At 46.4% G+C, this 20,649-nt stretch overlaps 1 protein-coding gene across 1 annotated transcript in view; it reads right to left on the bottom strand.

The window, feature by feature from the left end:
- Positions 1-20,649, bottom strand: part of LOC132403373 (dynein axonemal heavy chain 3-like) — a 990,878-nt gene that overhangs the window by 123,266 nt on the left and 846,963 nt on the right. Inside the window, exon 60 of the mRNA XM_059986790.1 lies at positions 14,979-15,237. Within this exon, the coding sequence (XP_059842773.1) occupies positions 14,979-15,237 (259 nt within the window). The remainder of the gene's footprint in view (positions 1-14,978; positions 15,238-20,649) is intronic.

Below are 20,649 nucleotides of genomic sequence, written 5' to 3'. Positions count from 1 at the left end.
GCACCTTCTCTGTGGAACAGCTGAACATGTCAGCTGGGAATAGGCATCTGTGGGAGAGGGACAGAACTGACGTTCCTTCACCAGCATGACTGCTCAGCTGTTCCAGAATCCAATCACCTTCTGTTGGAATAAATTCCTCCTCAGACTCCCTCCAAACCTCCTACCCCTCAAACTCAATCTATGCCTACTGTCCACCCTACCTATAATTTTGTGCATGTCTATCAGCCTCTGCTGTTCCAGGGTAAATGAATCCAGCCACTCTATTCTCTATCACACTCCACTACAAGCAATGTATCAGAGACTTGTCATAAAATTGAGTTCTCCAGTTCCACACTGGTCAAACCAAAGTCTCTCTCCCCTCCTCCCTGTTACCTTGTCTGGTTCATTTGCCCATCATCCCTATTTGATATCACTTTTCATCTTCCAGAACTTGTTCCTACTTCCCCCTCTCATGCCCTACCCATCTCCATTTGCCCATCACCTTCTTCTCACCTTCTTCCCTTCCCAGCTCTCACCTGTTTCACCCACCCTCTGACTTGTTTCATCCCTCCATCTCACCTGCTTCATCCCTCCCTCACCTGTTCTGTCTCTCCCTCACCTGCTTCATCCCCCTCACCTGTTTCACCCATCCTCTCACCTGCTTCATCCCTCTATCTCACCTGCTTCATCCCTCCCTCACCTGTACTGTCTCTCCCTCACCTGTTTCATCCCTCCCTCTCAACTGACTCATCCCCCCCTACCACCTGTTTTGTCCTCCTCCCCCACCTGTTTCGTTCCTCCCTCTCACTTGCTTCGTCCTTCCCTCTTGCCTGGTTACACTGGCCATCTTCCCAATCCTGGTACACTTCCAGCCCTGATGCTGAAATCTCATCCACAGAGGTTGCTCATCCCAGTGATCTCATGTGATTGTCAGTACTCTGTAGGACTTTGTTATTCATGTATTCATGTATATGTCCTATCTTTGTAAAACCAGGTTTCTCTAATTCCCAGGACCAACTATTCATACTTTATACCCTCTTTTCCCTCCCAAAATGCAATTATCTTGCAATTATCAGATTAAATTTCATCTGACATCACTGTGCCCAATTTCCCAGCTAATCAAATCATTCTGTAGGTTCATTGCCCTACTCGCTGTCAACAGCTTCACCAATTTTCATGACATCTGTAGGCTCACTAATCACACATCCTTCATCAATATCAACGTTGTTAAAGTGTATTGGAATTGGAATTGGTTTATTATTGTCACATGTACTGAGACAGGGAGAAGGTTGTTTTGCATACTGTTCCTACACATCCAATCATTCCACACAGCTTTCAGATAGAACAAGGAAAAGCAATAACAATTCAGAATAAAGTGTAACGGTTATAGAGAAAGTGCAGTGCAGGTAAGTAATAAGGTGCAAGGTCATAATGAGGTCAAGAATCTCTGATACCTTCTCTTATTTACCCCTTGATCATGACCCCACTAAGGAGCACCAGGTCATTGTCTCCCATACCATCACCAACCTTATCAGCTCTGGGGATTTCCCATCCACTGCCACCAACCTCATAGTTCCCACACCCTGCACTTCCCATTTCTACCTCCTACCCAAGATCCACAAACCTGCCTGTCCAGGTAGACCTACTGTCTCAGCTTGCTCCTGCCCCACTGAACTCATTTCTGCACACCTTGACACTGTTTTATTCCCCCCTTGTTCAATCTCTTCCCACCTATGTTCATGACACTTCTCATGCTTTGAATGTTTTCAATGATTTTAAGTTCCCTGGCCCCACCATCTTATTTTCACCATGGATGTCCAGTCCCTATATACCTCCATCCCCCACCTGGATGGGCTCGAAGTCCTTTGCTTCTTTTCGGATTCCAGACCCACACAATTCCCCTCTACCACTACTCTCCTCCATCTAGCGGAATTAGTTCTTACTCTCAATAATTTCTCCTTTGGCTCCTCCCACTTCTTCCAAACCAAGGGTATAGCCATGGGCACCCGTATGGGTCCCAGTTATGCCTGCCTTTTTGTTGGCTTTGTGGAACAGTCCATGTTCCAAGTCTATACGGGTATCCGTCCCACTCTTCATTCGCTACATCGACAACTGCATTGGCACTGCCTCCTGCATGCATGCTGAGCTCGTTGATCTCATTAACTTTGCCTCCAACTTTCACCCTGCCCTCAAATTTACCTGGTCCATTTCCGACACCTCCCTCCCCTTTCTCCATCTTTCTGTCTCCATCTTTGGAGACGGCCTATCTACTGATATCTACTATAAGCCTACAGACTTTCACGGCTACCTGGACTATTCCTCTTCCCACCCTGTCTCTTGCAAAAATGCTATCCCCTTCTCACAATTCCTCCGGCTCCACCTCATCTGCTCTCAGGATGAGGCTTTTCATTTCAGGACGAAGGAGATGTCTTCCTTTTTTAAACAAAGGGGCTTCCCTTCTTCCACCATCAACTCTGCTCTCAAATACATCTCTCCCATTTCCCACACATCTGCTCTCACCCCATCTGCCCGCCACCCCACTCGGGATAGGGTTCCCTTTGTCCTCACCTACCACCCCCCAGCCTCCAGGTCCAACGTATAATTCTCCGTAACTTCCGCCACCTCCAACAGGATCCTACTACCAGGCACATCCTTCCCTCCCCCCCTTTCTGCTTTCCGCAGGGATTGCTCCCTACGCGACTCCCTTGTCCACTCGTCCCCCCCCCCCCCATTCCTTCCCACCGATCTCCCTCCTGGCACTTATCCTTGTAAGCGGAACAAGTGCTACACCTGCCCTTACACTTCCTCCCTCACCACCATTCAGGGCCCCAGACAGTCCTTCCAGGTGAGGCGACATTTCACCTGTGAGTCGGCTGGTGTGGTATACTGCGTCCGGTGCTCCCGGTGTGGCCTTTTCTATATTGGTGAGACCCGACACAGGATGGGAGACCATTTCACTGAACACCTACGCTTGGTCTGCCAGAGAAAGCAGGATCTCCCAGTGGCCACACATTTTAATTCCATGTCCCATTTCCATTCTGATATGTCTATCCATGGCCTCCTCTACTGTCAAAATGAATCCAAACTCAGGTTGGAGGAACAACACCTTATATACTGGCTGGGTAGCCTCCAATCTGATGGCATGTACATTGACTTCTCTAACTTCCATTAATGCCCCTCCTCCCCTTCTTACCCCATCCCTGACATATTTAGTTGTTTGCCTGTTCTCCATCTCCCTCTGGTGCTTCCCTCCCCTCCTTTCTTTCTCCCGAGGTCTCCCGTCCCATGATCCTTTCCCTTCTCCAGCTCTGTATCACTTTCGCCAATCACCTTTCCAGCTCTTAGCTTCATCCCACCCCTCCGGTCTTCTCCTATCATTTTGCATTTCCCCCTCCCCCCACTACTTTCAAATCTGTTACTATCTTTCCTTTCAGTTAGTCCTGACAAAGGGTCTCGGCACGAAACGTCGACATCCTTATAGATGCTGTCTAGCCTGCTGTGTTCCACCAGCATTTTGTGTGTGTTGTTTCAAGAATCCTTATCATTCTAAGGAATTGTGAAATAATCCTAAAACAGTTAGAAGCTGTCCTTGAGCCAGGCTTCTGTATTTTCTGCCCAATGGAAGAAGGGAGGAGAAAGAATGTCCAGGTGGGTGGGTCTTTGATGATGCTGGTTACTTTACTCAGGTAGTGAGAAGTGTAGACAGAGTTCCTGGAGGGGAGACTGGTCTCCATGATGTGCTGAGCTGTGTCCACAACTCCCTGAAGGGTATTGTGGTCTTGGGTACAGCAAGATAGTATACCAGGTACATGGGGATGGGTGACCCTCAGCACCGGGTGCACAGGGATGGACTACCCTCAACACTGAATTCTCTCCACTCATCAATCAGAACTAGTTCCCAGTTTGGGAACTGTGATGTTGATATGGAGTCACATCATCAAACGTTCCTCAAGATGCATGGATCTACAAAGGGGGTATCTGCATTTGGTCCCAGAGCCTGTTAAACCCCCCATCCCAGGAAGAGTAGACTGGCTCTCTCCTGACAGATAGGTGAGGTACAGCAACAGGAGAAGTGAGAAAACCCAGGGGAAGTTGGGTACCCTGAGAGAGATGGGGATTTGTTATGTGTTGCTGCCAGCAGAAACAGTGAGAGGAAAACACAGTGTAGCAGTCACCTGGATACAGAGAAGGTTAGAGCTTGGGTGAACACTGCTGTGATGCATGAATCATGTTATGTTAAAGAAATGTTATTTGCCTAGATAGGGAATCCCAACCACTGGTGATTTTGAAGGTAGAGCCAGGGGATGGCATGGGGAAGCATGACAGACCCTGTCTCAGTCAGGCTCTGGCGCGTTTGGTCTTGGTTTTGCAGCCATTCCCTCAGTTCCAGGCAGCAGAGACCTGTTACTCTCTGTTCTCATCCTTGACCTCACAGTGCTCTCTGAAACCTGCTGGGGTTATGAGTAGGTGGAAATGTGAAAGAAGAAGGTGCCTGGTCAGTGGTCCAGCACTCAGTCATTGGGAATACAAACCTCAGGTGGACTTTTGCCCTGACCCAAATGAGCATCAGCCTGTTTACTGACTTGGGAACAGATATGTTCCCACTCTGATGGAAATCTGTGACCAGGTTCTAGCTGATTGCTCAGCACATTGATTCAAGTAGTCCCAACAACTGCTTGGACTGGTTCTGTTTAGTTGATGGAAAATGTTTGATTGAGAGGTTGTCCTGATGCCTGCAGTGCACACAGAGGACTTGTCAAGGTGTTAGCATGGCTTGATGTGTGGAGGAACATGGCTCATAAATTTGATTGAGTTTTTTGAAGAAATAACTGAGGTGGTTGATAAGGGTAAAGTGGGAGATGTAGCTTATATGGACATCAGAAAGTGTTTTGATAAGGCTCCAACTGAATCAGGAGAGAGAGCAGGCAACTCTTAGGTCCAGGAGTGAGTCAAGTCAAGTCACTTTTATTGCCATTTCGACCATAACTGCTGGTACAGTACACAGTAAAAATGAGACAATGATTTTCAAGACCATGGTGTTACATGACACAGTACAAAAAGTAGACTGAACTATGTAAAAAACAACACAGAAAAAAAAGCTACACTTGACTACAGACCTACCCAGGACTGCATAAAGTGCACAAAACAGTGCAGGCATTACAATAAATAATAAACAAGACAATAGGGCATTAAGGTGTCAGTCCAGGCTCTGGGTATTGAGGAGTCTGATAGTTTGGGGGAAGAAACTGTTACACAGTCTGGTTGTGAGAGCCCGAATGCTTCGGTGCCTTTTCCCAGATGGCAGGAGGGAGAAGAGTTTGTATGAGGGGTGTATGGGGTCCTTCATAATGCTGTTTGTTTTGTGGATGCAGTGTGTAGTGTAAGTGTCTGTAATGGCGGGAAGAGAGAGCCCGATGATCTTCTCAGCTGACCTCACTATCCGCTGCAGGGTCTTGCGATCCAAGATGGTGCAATTTCCGAACCAGGCAGTGATGCAGCTGCTCAGGATGCTCTCAATACAACCCCTGTAGAATGTGATGAGGATGGGGGGTGGGAGATGGACTTTCCTCAGCCTTCGCTGAAAGTAGAGATGCTGCTGGGCTTTCTTTGCTATGTAGCTGGTGTTGAGGGACCAGGTGAGATTCTCCGTCAGGTGAACACCAAGAAATTTGGTGCTTTTAACAATCTCTACCGAGGAGCCGTCGATATTCAGCGGGGAGTGGTCATTCCGTGCCCTCCTGAAGTCAAAAACCATCTCTTTTGTTTTGTTCACATTCAGAGACAGGTTGTTGGCTCTGCACCAGTCTGTTAGCTGCTGCACCTCCTCTCCGTAAGCTGACTCATCGTTCTTGTTGATGAGACCCACCATGGTAATGTCATCGGCGAACTTGATGATATGGTTTGAGCTGTGTGTTGCAGCACAGTCGTGGGTCAGCAGAGTGAACAGCAGTGGACTGAGCACACAGCCCTGTGAGGCCCCCGTGCTCAGTGTGATGGTATTGGAGATGCTGCTCCTGATCCGGACTGACTGAGGTCTCCCAGTCAGGAAGTCTAGGATCCAGTTGCAGAGGGAGGCTTTCAGGCCCAGTAGGCTCAGCTTTCCAATCAGTTTCTGGGGGATGATTGTGTTGAATGCTGAACTGAAGTCTATGAACAGTATTCAAATGTATGTGTCTTTTTTGTCCAGGCGGGTTAGGGCCAGGTGGAGGGTGGTGGTAATGGCGTCGTCTGTTGAGCGGTTGGGATGGTACACAAGCTGCAGGGGTCCAGTGAGGGGGGCAGCAGGGTCTTGATGTGCCTCATGACAAGCCTCTCGAAGCACTTCATGATGATGGATGTGAGTGCAACGGGACGGTAGTCATTTAGGCAGGACACTGAGGACTTCTTCGGCACGAGGACGATGGTGGTGGGCTTGAAGCACGATGGAACATTGGCGCTGCTCAGGGAGATGTTGAAGATGTCAGTGAGAACATCTGCTAGCTGGTCTGCACATCCTCTGAGCACTCTACCAAGGATGTTGTCTGGTCCAGCAGCCTTCCGTGAGTTGACCCTGCACAGGGTTCTTCTCACGTCAGCCACAGAAAGACACAACACCTAGTCATTCGTAGGAAGGGTGGACTTCCTCGCTGCCACATCATTTTCCACCTCAGAAAGGGCATAGAACTTATTCAGTGCATCTGAGAAGGAGGCATCATCCGCACAGTCAGGTGATGTTGTCCTGTAATTGGTGATGTCCTGGATGCCCTTCCACATGCGCCACGTGTCGCCGCTGTCCTGGAAGTGGCTGTGGATTCGCTGGGCGTTTGCACGCTTTGCCCCTCTGATAGCCCGGGCCAGTTTGGCCCTCGCTGTTGTTAAAGCTGCCTTGTCGCCTGCTCTGAAGGCAGAGTCACGGGTCCTCATCAGTGCACGCACCTCTGTGGTCATCCATGGCTTCTGGTTAGCGTATGTAGTGATGGTCTTGGACAGAGTACATCATCAATGCACTTGCTGATGTAGATGGTCACTGATGCTGTGTACTCCTTTAAGTTGGTAGAGTTGCCATCAGTTGCAGCCTCCCTGAACATGTGCCAGTCAATGTGCTCAAAGCAGTCTTGAAGAGCAGAGATGGCTCCTGCTGGCCAGGTTTTCACCTGCTTCTGAACTGGTCTGGAGCACCTGACGAGTGGTCTGTATGCTGGGATTAGCATAACAGAGATGTGGTCTGAGAAACCGAGGTGGGGGCGGGGCTCTGCCAGGTACGCGTCGGGGGTGTTTGTGTAAACTAGGTCCAACACGTTCTCCACCCTTGTTGCAAAGTCCACATACTGATGGACTTATAGGGCTGAGGATGGGGCAGTTGGTATACAAGTCGATGAAGTGTGTAGTGAGATTACGAGGAAGGACAGGCAGATGAGAGGGCAAAATTGCAGTCAATGGTATGAGTTGAAGTGTAACATGGGGGCAAAATCAGAAAGGGTGATGAATAAACCACTGACTTATGGTTCATGTGGTTAAAATCACCGGCGACAATAGATTTATAAAGGAGTGTTTGTGGGCTTTTGGTGTTTTCCAGCTGTCAAATCCAATAACGATTCATTAACAGGGGCACATAAAAATAATGCGGGGATAAGTGGAGGAGACTAGCATTAGAATGGGGAAGCTTTGGCTCATTAGGCTTCAGTAAGAACAGGTAAGTATCTGGTAAGTTTCTTCTTCATCATCTGTTAGTGAGTTAGAGCAATGACAATGGCTCCAGGGGCTGTGTTGTGTTCTGTGTGTGAGCTGTGGAAATTCTAGGAGATTTCCAGCCTCCCAGAGAACCGCACCTGCACCAGGTGTACCGAGCTGCAGCTCCTCAGAGAACGTGTTAAGGAACTGGAACTGCAGTTCGATGACCTTCAGCTCATAAGGGAAACTAAGGAGGTGATCGATAGGAGCTCCAGGAAGGTAATTATTCCTAAGGTACCTGTGTGGCTGTCAGGAGAGGGAAAGGAAATGGGAAGCCAGTACAGAGTACACCTGTGAATGTTCTCCTCAATCATTCTGGATACTGCTGGGGGGGATGACATACTCAGGGGAAGCTGCAAAAACCAGGGTTCTGGCACTGAGTCTGGCGCTGTGGCTCAGAGGGGGACGTGGAGTGAGAGCTCTGCAGTAATGATGGGGGATTCCATAGTCAGCGGAGTAGATACTAGATTCTGTGGATGTGAAAGAGTCACTCAGATGGTGCATTGTCTCACAGGTGCCAGGGTCAGCAATGTCTTGGAGTGGGTCTACGGCATTCTAAAGGGGGTGAGCATCCATAAGTCTTGGTACATATTGACGCCAATTACATAGGTAGGAAAAGGCAGGAGATCCTGAAGAGTGAGTTTTAGGAGCTAGGGAGAAAGCCGAAAAGCAGTATCTCTAAAGCAGTAACCTCTGGATTGCTGTCAGTGAGGTTAAGAATAGGATGATATGGCAGATGAATGTGTGGGTAAGGAACTGGTGCAGGGTGTAGGGTTTCTAGATCTTTGGGATCTCTGCTGGGGAAGGTATGACCTGTACAAAAGGGATCGGTTACACCTGAACCATTATCCTGGTGGGCATGTTTGCTAGAACTGTTGGGGAGGGTTTAAACTAATTTGGCTTATCAATGAGAAACTGAGTGATAGGGCTGAGGATGGGGCAGTTGGTATACAAGTCGATGAAGTGTGTAGTGAGATTACGAGGAAGGACAGGCAGATGAGAGGGCAAAATTGCAGTCAATGGTATGAGTTGAAGTGTAACTTGGGGGCAAAATCAGAAAGGGTGATGAATAAAGGACTGAAGGTATTATATTTGAATGTAAGTATACAGAATAAGGCAGATGATCTTGTAGTTCAGTTAGAGATTGACAGGTGTGATGTTGCGGGCATTACTGAGTGGTGGCTGAAGGACGATTACAGATGGGAGCTTAACATCCAAAGATACACATTGTATTGAAAGGACAGACAGGTAGGCAAGGTGGGGTGGGGTGGCTCTGTTGGTGAAAAATGAAATTAAATCCTCAGAAAGAGGTGACATTGGATTGGAATATGTAGAATCCTGATGGATAAGGAACTACAAGGGTAAAAAGACCCTGATAGGAGTTGTATACAGGTCCTGAACAGTAGCCAGGATGTGGGCTACAAATTACAATGGGAGATAGAAAACGCATTTTTGAAGGGCAATGATAGTCATAGGGGATTTCAATCTGCTGGTCGATTGGGAAAATCAGATTGGTGTTGATTTTGATTTTGAATTCCAATAGACAGAATTTGTAGAATGCCTATGGGACAGCTTTTTAAAGCAGCTTGAGGTTGAGCCTGCTAGGTGATCTGCTATTCTGGAATGGGTGTTACAGCAGGAAGATTGAAAATTTGACTGAGTGGTGTAATAACAACAACCTCTCACTCAATGTCAATAAGACCTGAATTGTAGTCTTCAGGAGAGGAAGCCCAGAGGTCTATGAACCAGTAATCATTGGAGGATCAGAGGTGGAGAGGGTCAGTAACTGTAAATTCCTGGGTGTCACTATCTCTGAGGACCTGTCCTGGACCAATCATATAAATATTATTGCAAAGAAACACTACCGCACCTCTACTTCCTCAGGAGTCCGTAGAGATTCAGCATATCACAAAAACCTTGGCAAACTTGGCAAGGTGTGTGGTGGAAAGTGTGCTGACTGGCTGCATTATGGCCTGGCATGGGAACACCAAAGCCTTTGAGCAGAAAATCCTACAAAAGGTAGTGGATTTGGCCCAGTGCACCATGGGTAAAACCCTCCCAACCATCAAGCACAGCTACATGAAACATTGCTATAGAAAAGCAGCATCCATCATCAAAGATCCTCACCACCCAGGCCATGCTCTTTTCTTGCTGCTGCCGTTAGGTAGAAGGTACAAGAGCCTCAGGACTTGCGCCGCTAGGTTCCGAAACAGTTACTACCCCTCAACCATCAGGCTCTTGAACAAAAGGGGGTAACTACACTTATTCTATTCCTGGTGTTCCCACAATCGTTAAGATGGTGCTAAACAGCAACTCCTTTACTTGCATCTTCGGAAACAGCTCTATTTCCACCTTTAATATCTTTATTTTTCCCTTGCAGGGTTCTTTTGAAGACCCTGACCTGGAGTTACACGCTGACTTTGGTTCTTTGTGGGAACAGACCTGTTCTCGGGGTTTCAGGACTGGCTGTTGTTCAGCATGCCGAGAGCCTGAGAGTCACGGCAGGAGACCCATGTGTCATCGGGGAGTCGGAATATCTACTGCTGTGTGCCAAAAGACCTGAGGTCTTTGCGATCTTCAGGCACAGAGCTCGAAAACTCCCCGCTCACTGGGAAAATGGAGGCACCAACCTCTCCCTTATTAGGGAGAGAAAGAGAACCTGTGGTATGTTGAATGCTGGTGTGAAACGCAAAGTCTTTGATGTCTTCGCTATTGCTTTGCTCACACTTGAATTCAATGCTTACTTGTTTTTTGCCGGTGGGGAGAGAGGGGATTGTTGCTCGCTGCCGGTTACACATGGGAGAGGAGAGCTGGGGGGGCACTTTGGGGTTCTCATGTTTAACTGTCATTCATTCTTTGGGACACCTCTGTTTTCGTGGATGTTTGCAAACAAAAAGCATTTCAGGATGTATATTGTATACATTTCTCTGACATTAAATTGGACCTTTGAACCCTTGAACCAATAGTCTCACTTTAAGAACTCTTGATCTTGTTATCTCATTATTTATTGCTGTTTATTTATACAGTATCTGCATTTGCACAGTTTGTTGATCATTGACCCTGTTTACAGTTACTGTTCTACAGATTTGGTAAGTATGTCTGCAGAAAACGAATCTCAGGGTTGTATGTGGTGATGTGTATGTACTCTGATAATAAATTTTACGTTGAACTTTGCACTGGATTTGATTCATGAACTTAAGATAAAGAAAACTTTTGAAGGCAATGATTCACCCTGCAATTTGAGAGAGTGAAGATAAAGTCAAATATATCAGTATTATAGTGGAGTAAAGGGAATTACAGAGATGTGAGAGAGATGCTGGCCAAAGGTGAACTGGCAGGGATGATGGAAGAGCAGCAATGGCTGGAGTTTCTGGGAGCAATTTGGAAGGCGCAGGATAGATACTGTCCATCTCAAAGATGGAAAAGTATTCTAAAGGCAGAATGACGCAACTGTGGCTGGCAAGGGAAGTCAAAGCCAACATAAAAGCAAAAGAAAGGGTTATAATACAGCAAAAATTAGTGGGAGATCAGAGATTCCAGTAGAAAGCAACTAAAAAAGGGAAAAGGTGAAATATGACAGTAAGCAAACCAATGGCGTCAAAGAGGATACCAGAAGTATTTTCAGATAATATAAAGAGCAATAGAGAGGCAAGAGCAGATAATGGGCTGTTCGAAAATGATACTAGTGAGGTAGTAATGGGGACAAGGAACTGGCGGATGAACTGAATAAGTATTTTGCATCAGTCTTCACCAGCAGTGAAGAGTCAGAAGTTTAAGAGTGTCAGGGCATAGGTGGGTGCAGATACTATTACTAGGGAGAAAGTGCTTGGGAAGATGAAAGCTCTGAAGTCAGCTGGACCAGATCATGTACACCCTGAGGTTCTGAAAGAAGTGGCTGAAGAAATTGTGGAGGCATTAGTAGTGATCTTCCATGAATTAATAGATTCTGGCATGTTGCAGAAAACTGGAAAATTGCAAATGTTACTCCACTTTTCAAGAAGGGAGGGAAGCAGAGGGAAGGAGATGATAGGCCAGTTAGTCTGACCTCAGTGGTTGGGAAGATGTTGGAGTTGATTATTAAGGATAGGGTTTTGGGTACCTGAAGGCACATGATAAAATAGGTTGTAGTCAGCACAGCTTCCTCAAGGGAAAATCTTGACAACCTATTTGAATTTTTTGATGAAATTACAAGCAAGATAGACAGGAGAATCGGTGGATGTTGTGTCCTTGGATTTTCAGAAGGCCTTTGACAAGGTGCCACACATGAGACTGCTTAACAAGATCAGAATCTGCGGTATTACAAGGAAGATCCCAGCATAGATAGAGCATTGGCTGATTGGCAGGAAGCAAAGAGAGCCTTTGCAGGAGGCAAGTAAAGGGAGCGCTTTCAGATTGGTTGTCGGTGACCAGTGGTGTTCCACAGGGGTCTGTGTTGGGACTGCTCCTTTTTAGCTTGTAGGTGAACAATTTGGATGATGAAATTGATAGCTTTGTGGTCAAGTTAGCAGATGATACAAAGATACGTAGAGGGGCAGGTAGTGTTGTGGACATAGAGTGGCTTCAGAAGGACTTGGATTAGAAGAATGGGCAGAGAAGTGGCAGATGGAATATAGTGTAGTGAAGCGTATGGTCATGCACTTTTGAAGAAGGTATAAAAGCATAGAAAATTATCTAAATGGGGAGAAAATTCAAAAATCAGAGGTGCAAAGGGACTTGGGAGTCCCTAATGATTAACTTGAAGGTTGAGTTGGTGGTGAGGAAAGCAAATGCAATGTTGGCATTCATTTCGAGGGGACTGGAGCATAAAAGCAATGTAATGGTGAAGCCTCACTTGGAATACTGAGAGTAGTTTTGGGCTCCTTATCTAAGAAGCGATGTGTTGACATTAGAAAGGAATTTCATGAAGATGATTGTGGGATTGAAAGACTTGTCACATGAAGACTGCCTGATGGGTCTAGGCCTCTACTCCCCAGAATTTAGAGGAATGGAGTGGGGGGGGGGTGGAAATTTCATTGAAACTTATCGGATGTTAAAAGGCCTGATACAGTGGATGTGATGAAGATGTTTCCTATAGTGGGGGAATTTAGGACCAGAGGGCACAGCCTCAGAATAGAGGAGGGTCCATTTAGAATGAAGATGAGGAGGAATTTCTTTATCCCCTACTCTCAATGGAAAAAGCCCATCCATGTCAACTCTATCTATCCCTCTCATAATTTTAGATACCTCTATCAAGTCCCCCCCCCCCACTTTCTACGCTCCAAAGAATAAAGACCTAACTTTTTCAACCTTTCTCTGTAACTTAGGTGCTGAAACCCAGGTAACATTCTAGTAAATCTCCTCTGTACTCTCTCTATTTTGTTGACATCTTTCCGCAATACTCCAAATTTGGCCTCACCAATGCCTTGTACAATTTTAACATTACATCCCAACTCCTATACTCATTGCTCTGATTTATAAAGGCCAGCATACCAAAAGCTTTCTTTACCACCCTATCCACATGAGATTCCACCTTCAGGGAACTATGCACCATTATTCCTAGATCACTCTGTTCTACCACATTCCTCAATTCCCTACCATTTACCATGTATGTCCTATTTGGATTAGTCCTACTAAAATGTAGCACCTCACACTTATTAGCATTAAAAGCGCCAGTACTTCCTCTTCTTTAATCACCATAGTTTCCATGACTTCCCTACTTCTTTCCCTTACCTTACACAATTCAATATCCTTCTCCTTAGTGAATACCAAAGAAAAGAAATTGTTTAAAATCTCCCCCATCTCTTTCGGCTCCACACATAGCTGTCCACTCTGATTATGCATGGGACCAATTTTATCCCTCACTATCCTTTTGCTATTAATGTAACTGTAGAAACTCCTATGTCTTAATGCCTTATTGTAGGCTGCTCTGAAAGGTTATATCCAGGATGCCTAATTGGATATACAATTGGCTGGATGGTATAAAGGCAGAAGGTGATTGTGGAAGGTTGTTTTGTGAACCGGAGGTCCATGACTAATGGTGTTCTCCAGCACTCAGTGATGATGTTTGTCATCTATATCAACAACTTGGATAAGAGTATGCAAGGCATGGCTGGTTAGTTTGCATATGACTCTGAAATAGTGTCACTGACAGCGAAGGTGGTTATCAGGGATCGAATCAGAGGTGTAACAGGGCAGAGGGACAGAAAATAGAATTCAATGGTTATCAGGGATCAAATCAACTGTGTTAACTGGGCAGAGGGACAGAAAAGGAATTTAATTCAAATAAGTGCAAGGTATTACTTTTTGGGAAAGCAAATTGGGGTAGGATTTCCATAGTGGTAAGTAGCCCCTGGGGAGTCTTGTGGAACAGAGGGATCTCACAGTACAGGTACATGGTTCTCTGAAAGTGGAGTAGACCAGATAGTGATTTATGAGGATATAGCCAGGACTGGAGATACAAGGTTGAATAGGATGGGACTTCATTCTATATATTGAAATACAGAGTATAGAAAAATGATACCATCAATTCTTAAATCAAAATCACGAGGAACAGGGTCAGGGTGAATGTGCTAGGTCTTTTTTTCCAGGGTTGGGAATCAAGAACAAGATTCAGGTGAGAGAGATTTAAAAGGAACCTGAGGACAACTTCTTCACTCAGAGGGTGGTCTGTATATGGAACAAGAGGATATAAATTTCAAGTGAGAGAGCAGAGATTTAAAAGGAACCTGAGGAACATGTTCTTCATTCAGAGGGTCATCTGTATATGGAATGAGCTTCCAGAGGAAATGGGTGAGACAGGCACATGAACAATATTTCAAAGGTACTTGGACATGGGTCAAATGTGGGCAAGTAGGATGAGCGGACATGGGCATCATGGTGAGCATAGACCAGCTGGGCCAAAGGACCTGTCTCCAAGCTGCATGTCTATTATTGAGCTGATGGTGAAACAAAATAACTCAGCAGGTCAAGCAAAATCTGTGGAAAAGAGTTGGGCTGAGACTATTCATCAGGTTTATGGTGTACCAAAGGTTGGTGTATTATTATCACATGTACCGAGGTAGAGAGAAAAACTGTTCTGCATGTCATCAGTACCAATTAGATCCTTTCGTTCCATCAGTGCATTGAGATAGTACAAGGGAAAGGCAACAACAGAATGTTTTGGTCTTTGAATTTAAATTTAAAAGAGTAGAACAATTATAATAGAAGAAATAAGTAGCAGCTAGCAATGAGGCTCCTCGCCCTGGTGTCTTCTTGCAGAAGTAACCACTCCATACAGATCTCCAGTCAGTCCCGTACCCCTGTAGGCTTACCTGGGAGCAGAAGTGATCCTTTAGTCCGGAGAAAGCAGGAAGAGAGGAAAGGCGAATGATTTCACCCCATGACTTCTCTTTCACCCAGGAGGGGTCTGGATTAACAAAGGGGGTCTCTAAAGCCACACCACCCGTCAGGAGAAATCTCCACTCGTCATCATTCAGCAGTTTCCTGCTCCTTTGAATTCCAGCACAGAGCAGAAAAGAGAACAGCAGCTTGTGTCTCTCAAACAGTGAGCGGCAGACGGTCTGGTAGACACTGTGGGATGAGAGGTGGCTGGTTATTAATAGGGTTGCCCACAGTGCTACGAGGTGATGGGATTTTACTCTCGGGCAATCCATTCACCATCCACCTGATGTGGTCCAGAGACGGGGCTTTCTTTTCCAGAAGGTACATGGCTAAATATAGGGATTTGGGGATTTCGGGGATGTCCTCCCAATTCCTCTCCCTGACCACAGGGTGAACCGAATTGTACCATCCACACTAGATTATTTGATAATGACTGCCCCCAACCGTGTTTTTCAATGTGGAGCCATCTCTAAATGTGTGTGGCTGTACTGTATACAGTACTGTGTTCCAGAGATTTAAGCCAGGTCTGCACCCTGTGTCCCATCACTCTGACCCAGACATTTGAGCCAGGTCTGCACCCTGTGTCCCATCACTCTGACCCAGACATTTGAGCCAGGTCTGCACCCTGTGTCCCATCACTCTGACCCAGACATTTGAGCCAGGTCTGCACCCTGTGTCCCATCACTCTGACCCAGAGATTCAAGTCAGGTCTGCACCCTGTGTCCCATCACTCTGACCCAGACATTTGAGCCAGGTCTGCACCCTGTGTCCCATCATTCTGACCCAGAGATTCAAGTCAGGTCTGCACCCTGTGTCCCATCATTCTGACCCAGAGATTCAAGTCAGGTCTGCACCCTGTGTCCCATCATTCTGACCCAGAGATTCGAGCCAGGTCTGCACCCTGTGTCCCATCACTCTGACCCAGAGATTCGAGCCAGGTCTGCACCCTGTGTCCCATCATTCTGACCCAGAGATTCGAGTCAGGTCTGCACCCTGTGTCCCATCACTCTGACCCAGAGACTAATGCCAGGTCTGCACCCTGTGTTCCCATCACTGTGTTCCAGAGATTCGAGCCAGGTCTGCACCCTGTGTCCCATCACTCTGACCTAGAGACTAATGCCAGGTCTGCACCCTGTGTCCCATCACTCTGACCTAGAGACTAATTCCAGGTCTGCACCCTGTGTCCCATCACTCTGACCTAGAGACTAATGCCAGGTCTGCACCCTGTGTCCCATCACTCTGACCTAGAGACTAATTCCAGGTCTGCACCCTGTGTCCCATCACTCTAACCTAGAGACTAATTCCAGGTCTGCACCCTGTGTCCCATCACTCTAACCTAGAGAATAATGCCAGGTCTGCACCCTGTGTCCCATCATTCTGACCCAGAGACTAATGCCAGGTCTGCACCCTGCGTCCCATCACTCTGACCCAGGGACTAATGCCAGGTCTGCACCCTGTGTTCCCATCACTGTGTTCCAGAGATTCGAGCCAGGTCTGCACCCTGTGTCCCATCACTCTGACCTAGAGACTAATGCCAGGTCTGCACCCTGTGTCCCATCACTCTGACCTAGAGACTAATTCCAGGTCTGCACCCTGTGTCCCATCACTCTGACCTAGAGACTAATGCCAGGTCTGCACCCTGTGTCTCATCACTCTGACCTAGAGACTAATTCCAGGTCTGCACCCTGTGTCCCATCACTCTAACCTAGAGACTAATTCCAGGTCTGCACCCTGTGTCCCATCACTCTAACCTAGAGACTAATGCCAGGTCTGCACCCTGTGTCCCATCATTCTGACCCAGAGACTAATGCCAGGTCTGCACCCTGCGTCCCATCACTCTGACCCAGGGACTAATGCCAGGACTGCTCCTTGTGTATCATCACTGTGTTCCAGAGATTCGAGCCAGGTCTGCACCCTGTGTCCCATCACTATGACCCAGAGATTTGAGCCAGGTCTGCACCCTGTGTCCCATCACTATGACCCAGAGATCTGAGCCAGGTCTGTACCCTGTGTGTTCCATCATTCTAATCTAGACAATCAATTCATGCCAGATCTGCACCCTATGTCCCATCACTCTGACACGTTGATTCATCCCAGCTCTGCACCCTATGTGTCCCGTCACTATGACCCAGAGATTTATGCCAGCTCTGCACCTAGTGTGTCCCATTACATAACATAACCAGCTTGTTTCCCACATTCCATGCTGATCTTGGGACCCGAACACACTTCACTCTTACAAAGATTTTCACCCTCGTGTCCATTCCCTCAGCCTCTGTGCCACTGCTGGAGATGCTATGGAGGGAAATGAACTGTCGATGTCTAGCATTTTGTGTGTGTTGCTCAAGACTTGCTGAATCTGCACAATGTCTCATGTCACCACATTATCCTGATGCTCTTTTTGAGCCACCAATAGTTGTTGTTGGGTTTCAGTGGGAGTCCTGTACACCATCCTTCAAATTGACCAGCAATTGCTCAGCATCACTCCAGCTTCCTAAACTGTGCTGCCTTGCCTCTGACTTTGCTAACCTGCCTTCGATGTGAGGAATGCAAAGGTGCTGTAACTCAGTCCTGATTCAGGTCCTGATCTGAAAAATTGCTTCCTTAGATGCTACTGAACTGGTCAGTTCCTCTGTCAAAGGCCTCTGAAAATCGACACAGATGACATTGGCCACATTTCCTTCATCAGCCTTCAACCCCCTGCCAGAGACTTCAGTGAGGAGACTCAAACCTCATTTACCTTTCACACATCTACTGTATGACTCCTGTTGAAACTCAAACATTCCCAGGTGCCAATTAATCTTGTTCCCACACTGCCATGGTAAAATTGCCCACCCTACAGTAGCTGGACATCAGAAGTTTGGAGAGGAGGGGTCTTCAAACAGCTCCACTGCCCAAGGATAAAAGGCAGGAGCAGTTTGTAGCCATGTAATAGAACTTTGACCAGTGACCAATCAGCGATTGGGATTGATTAGTAGGAGCAAATTGAAGGAAGGCAGGGGATAGCGCAGTGGTCATTATCTGAGTGGACAGAGGGTAGTATTAAGGCTTTAACTCTTTGAGGCTTCAGCAACTTCACTCAGAGAAAGCAAAGGAAAGAAAAGCTTGTTTTTTTCCCTTCCCTTCTTTATATCCGCTGAGCTAGGGCAGGAGAGATCTCAGGCAGGACAGTGAAATGCTCTTTTTGCAGGATGTGAGAAGATAAGGAGACCTCCAGTGTCTGATGACTACAAATGTGACAAAGGCATCCAGCTGCAGCTTTTAACACTCGGCATTAAGTAGTTGATGCTTGAACTGGATGAACTCCAGATGATTCAGGAGGCTGAGGGGGTGATAGACAGGACATATAGGGAGTTAGTTACACCCAAAATGCAGGACACAGGGTAACAATCAGGGAGGAGAAAGGGTTAAACAGCCAGTGCTGAGTACCCCTGTGGCCATTCCCATCCACAACAGGTATACTACTTTAGATACTGTTGGGGAGGATGACCTAACAGAAGAAAGTCACAGTGGTCGGGTCTCTGGTACTGAGTCTGCCTCTGTGACTCAGAAGGGAAGTGGGGGAAAATGTGGTGATGGGGAACAGGAGGTTCTGTGCCTGATAACAGGATTCCTGGATGGTATGTTGCCTCCCAGGTGGCAGGGTCTGGGACATCTTGGATTGAACCCTCAGCATTCTTGAGTGGGAGGTGCAGGGGGGAGGGCATAAAATTTTTAGATCATTGGGCTCTCTTCCAGGGATGGTGGGCCCTTTATAGAAGGGACAGTTTGCACCTGTACTACAGGGGGACTAATATCCTAGCAGGAAGGTTTGTTAATGCTGCACATGGGGTTTAAACTAAAGTTGCAGGGGAATGGGAACCAGAGTGCCAGACCAGTTAGTGGAGAGGTTGTGGAGGTAGATGCTGGTAAGACCTCAGACAAAGTTAGGAAATAAAGGATTGAACATGGTGCAACAACATTGAAGAGTGAATACAGGATACAAGGTGTTATATCTGAATGTGCTCAGTATATGGAATAAGGGAGATGAACTTGCAGCACAATTGCAGATTGGCAGGTATGATGTAGGCATCACTGAATCATGGCTGAAAGATTATAGCTGGGAGCTTAATGTCCAAGGATACACATTGTATTGAAAGGCTAGAAAGGAAGGCAGAGGGGGTGGTGTTGTTCTGTTGGTAAAAGATTAAACATTAGAAAGAGGTGACATAGAGTCAAAAGGTGTTGAATCGTTGTGGACAGAGCTAAGGAACTGTAAGGGTACAAAGTCCTTGATCAGCTTCCGAGAGCCTTTGGTTCTTGACAAGGCAGAGATCCTGATGGGAGTTGTATACAGACCCCCAAACAGTGGTAAGGATGAATTCTACAAATTGCAACAGGAGATAGAAAATGCATGCCAAAAGGGCAATGTTACAATAGTCATGGGGGACTTCAGTATGCAGGTAGATTGGGAAAAAGCATGTTGATGCTGGATTACAGGAGGGGGAATTTCTAGAGAGCCTATGAGATGGCTTTTTATAGCAGCTCATGGTTAACCCACTCGGGGATCAGCTATTCTGGGTTGAGTGTTGTACAATGAACCAGAATTAATTAGAGAATTAAAACTAAGCCCTTTAGGGGAAAGTGAACATAACATTATCAAATTCATCCTGAAATTTGAGAAGGAGAAGCTAAAGTCAGATGAATCTAGGAAAATCTTGCCTGAAAAATCTGTTGGAATTCTTTGAAGAAAAAACAAGTAGGATAGACAAAGGAGAATCGGTTGATGTTGTGTATTTGGATTTTCATAAGTCCTTTAACAAGGTGCCACACATGAGGCTGCTTGACAAGCTACAAGCCCATGATATTACAGAAAAGATTCTAGTATGGATAAAGCAGTGGCTGATTGGTGGGTGCAAAGAGGGGGAATAAAGGGAGCCTTTTCTGGCTGGCTGCTGTTGACTAGTGGTGTTCCTCAAGGGTCTGTGTTGAGACCAATTCTTTTTACATTATACATCAATGATTTGGATGATAGAATTGATGGCTGTTGTGAAATTTGCAGACGTTATGCAGATGGGATGTACAAAAACACCTTATTGAGGATGTTGGGGTTGAATTCCGAACTCCAACACCCTGAGCTACAACAGGGGCATGCGTGGGTATAGTTGAATTATAATAAACTGAAACAAAAACTTGAGCTGCCCTTTAGGTCCATTTTGAACCTTTGCCCAATCACTTTGAACCTACGCCCTATTGTTCTGGACACCTGCATTGGAGCAATTCCAGCTATCTATGCAGCTCATCATTTTGTAAACCTCAGCCTGCTAAACTCAGGGAAAAACTCCTGGTCTATCTATTCTCTTCTTATAACTCAAGCCATATAGTCTTGGTATTGGTATCTTCCTTGTAAATATTTTGTAGCATTTCCAGTTTAGTGACAACTTTCCTAGAGCCGGGTGACGGTAGCTGAACACCATACTCCTAGTGTAACTTTTAATAAGACAGTTAGACAGGTAAAACAATCACAAACAAGAGAAAATAGGCAGATGCTGGAAATCCAAGCAACACACACAAAATGCTGGAGGAACCCAGCAGGCCAGGCAGCTTCTATGGAAAAGAGTCAAC

Source organism: Hypanus sabinus, chromosome 13 (assembly GCF_030144855.1).
Source record: "Hypanus sabinus isolate sHypSab1 chromosome 13, sHypSab1.hap1, whole genome shotgun sequence".
Classification (NCBI taxonomy): domain Eukaryota; kingdom Metazoa; phylum Chordata; class Chondrichthyes; order Myliobatiformes; family Dasyatidae; genus Hypanus; species Hypanus sabinus.
The sequence above is the reverse complement of the archived record's forward strand: the minus strand, read 5'-3'. Positions and strand labels throughout refer to the sequence as shown.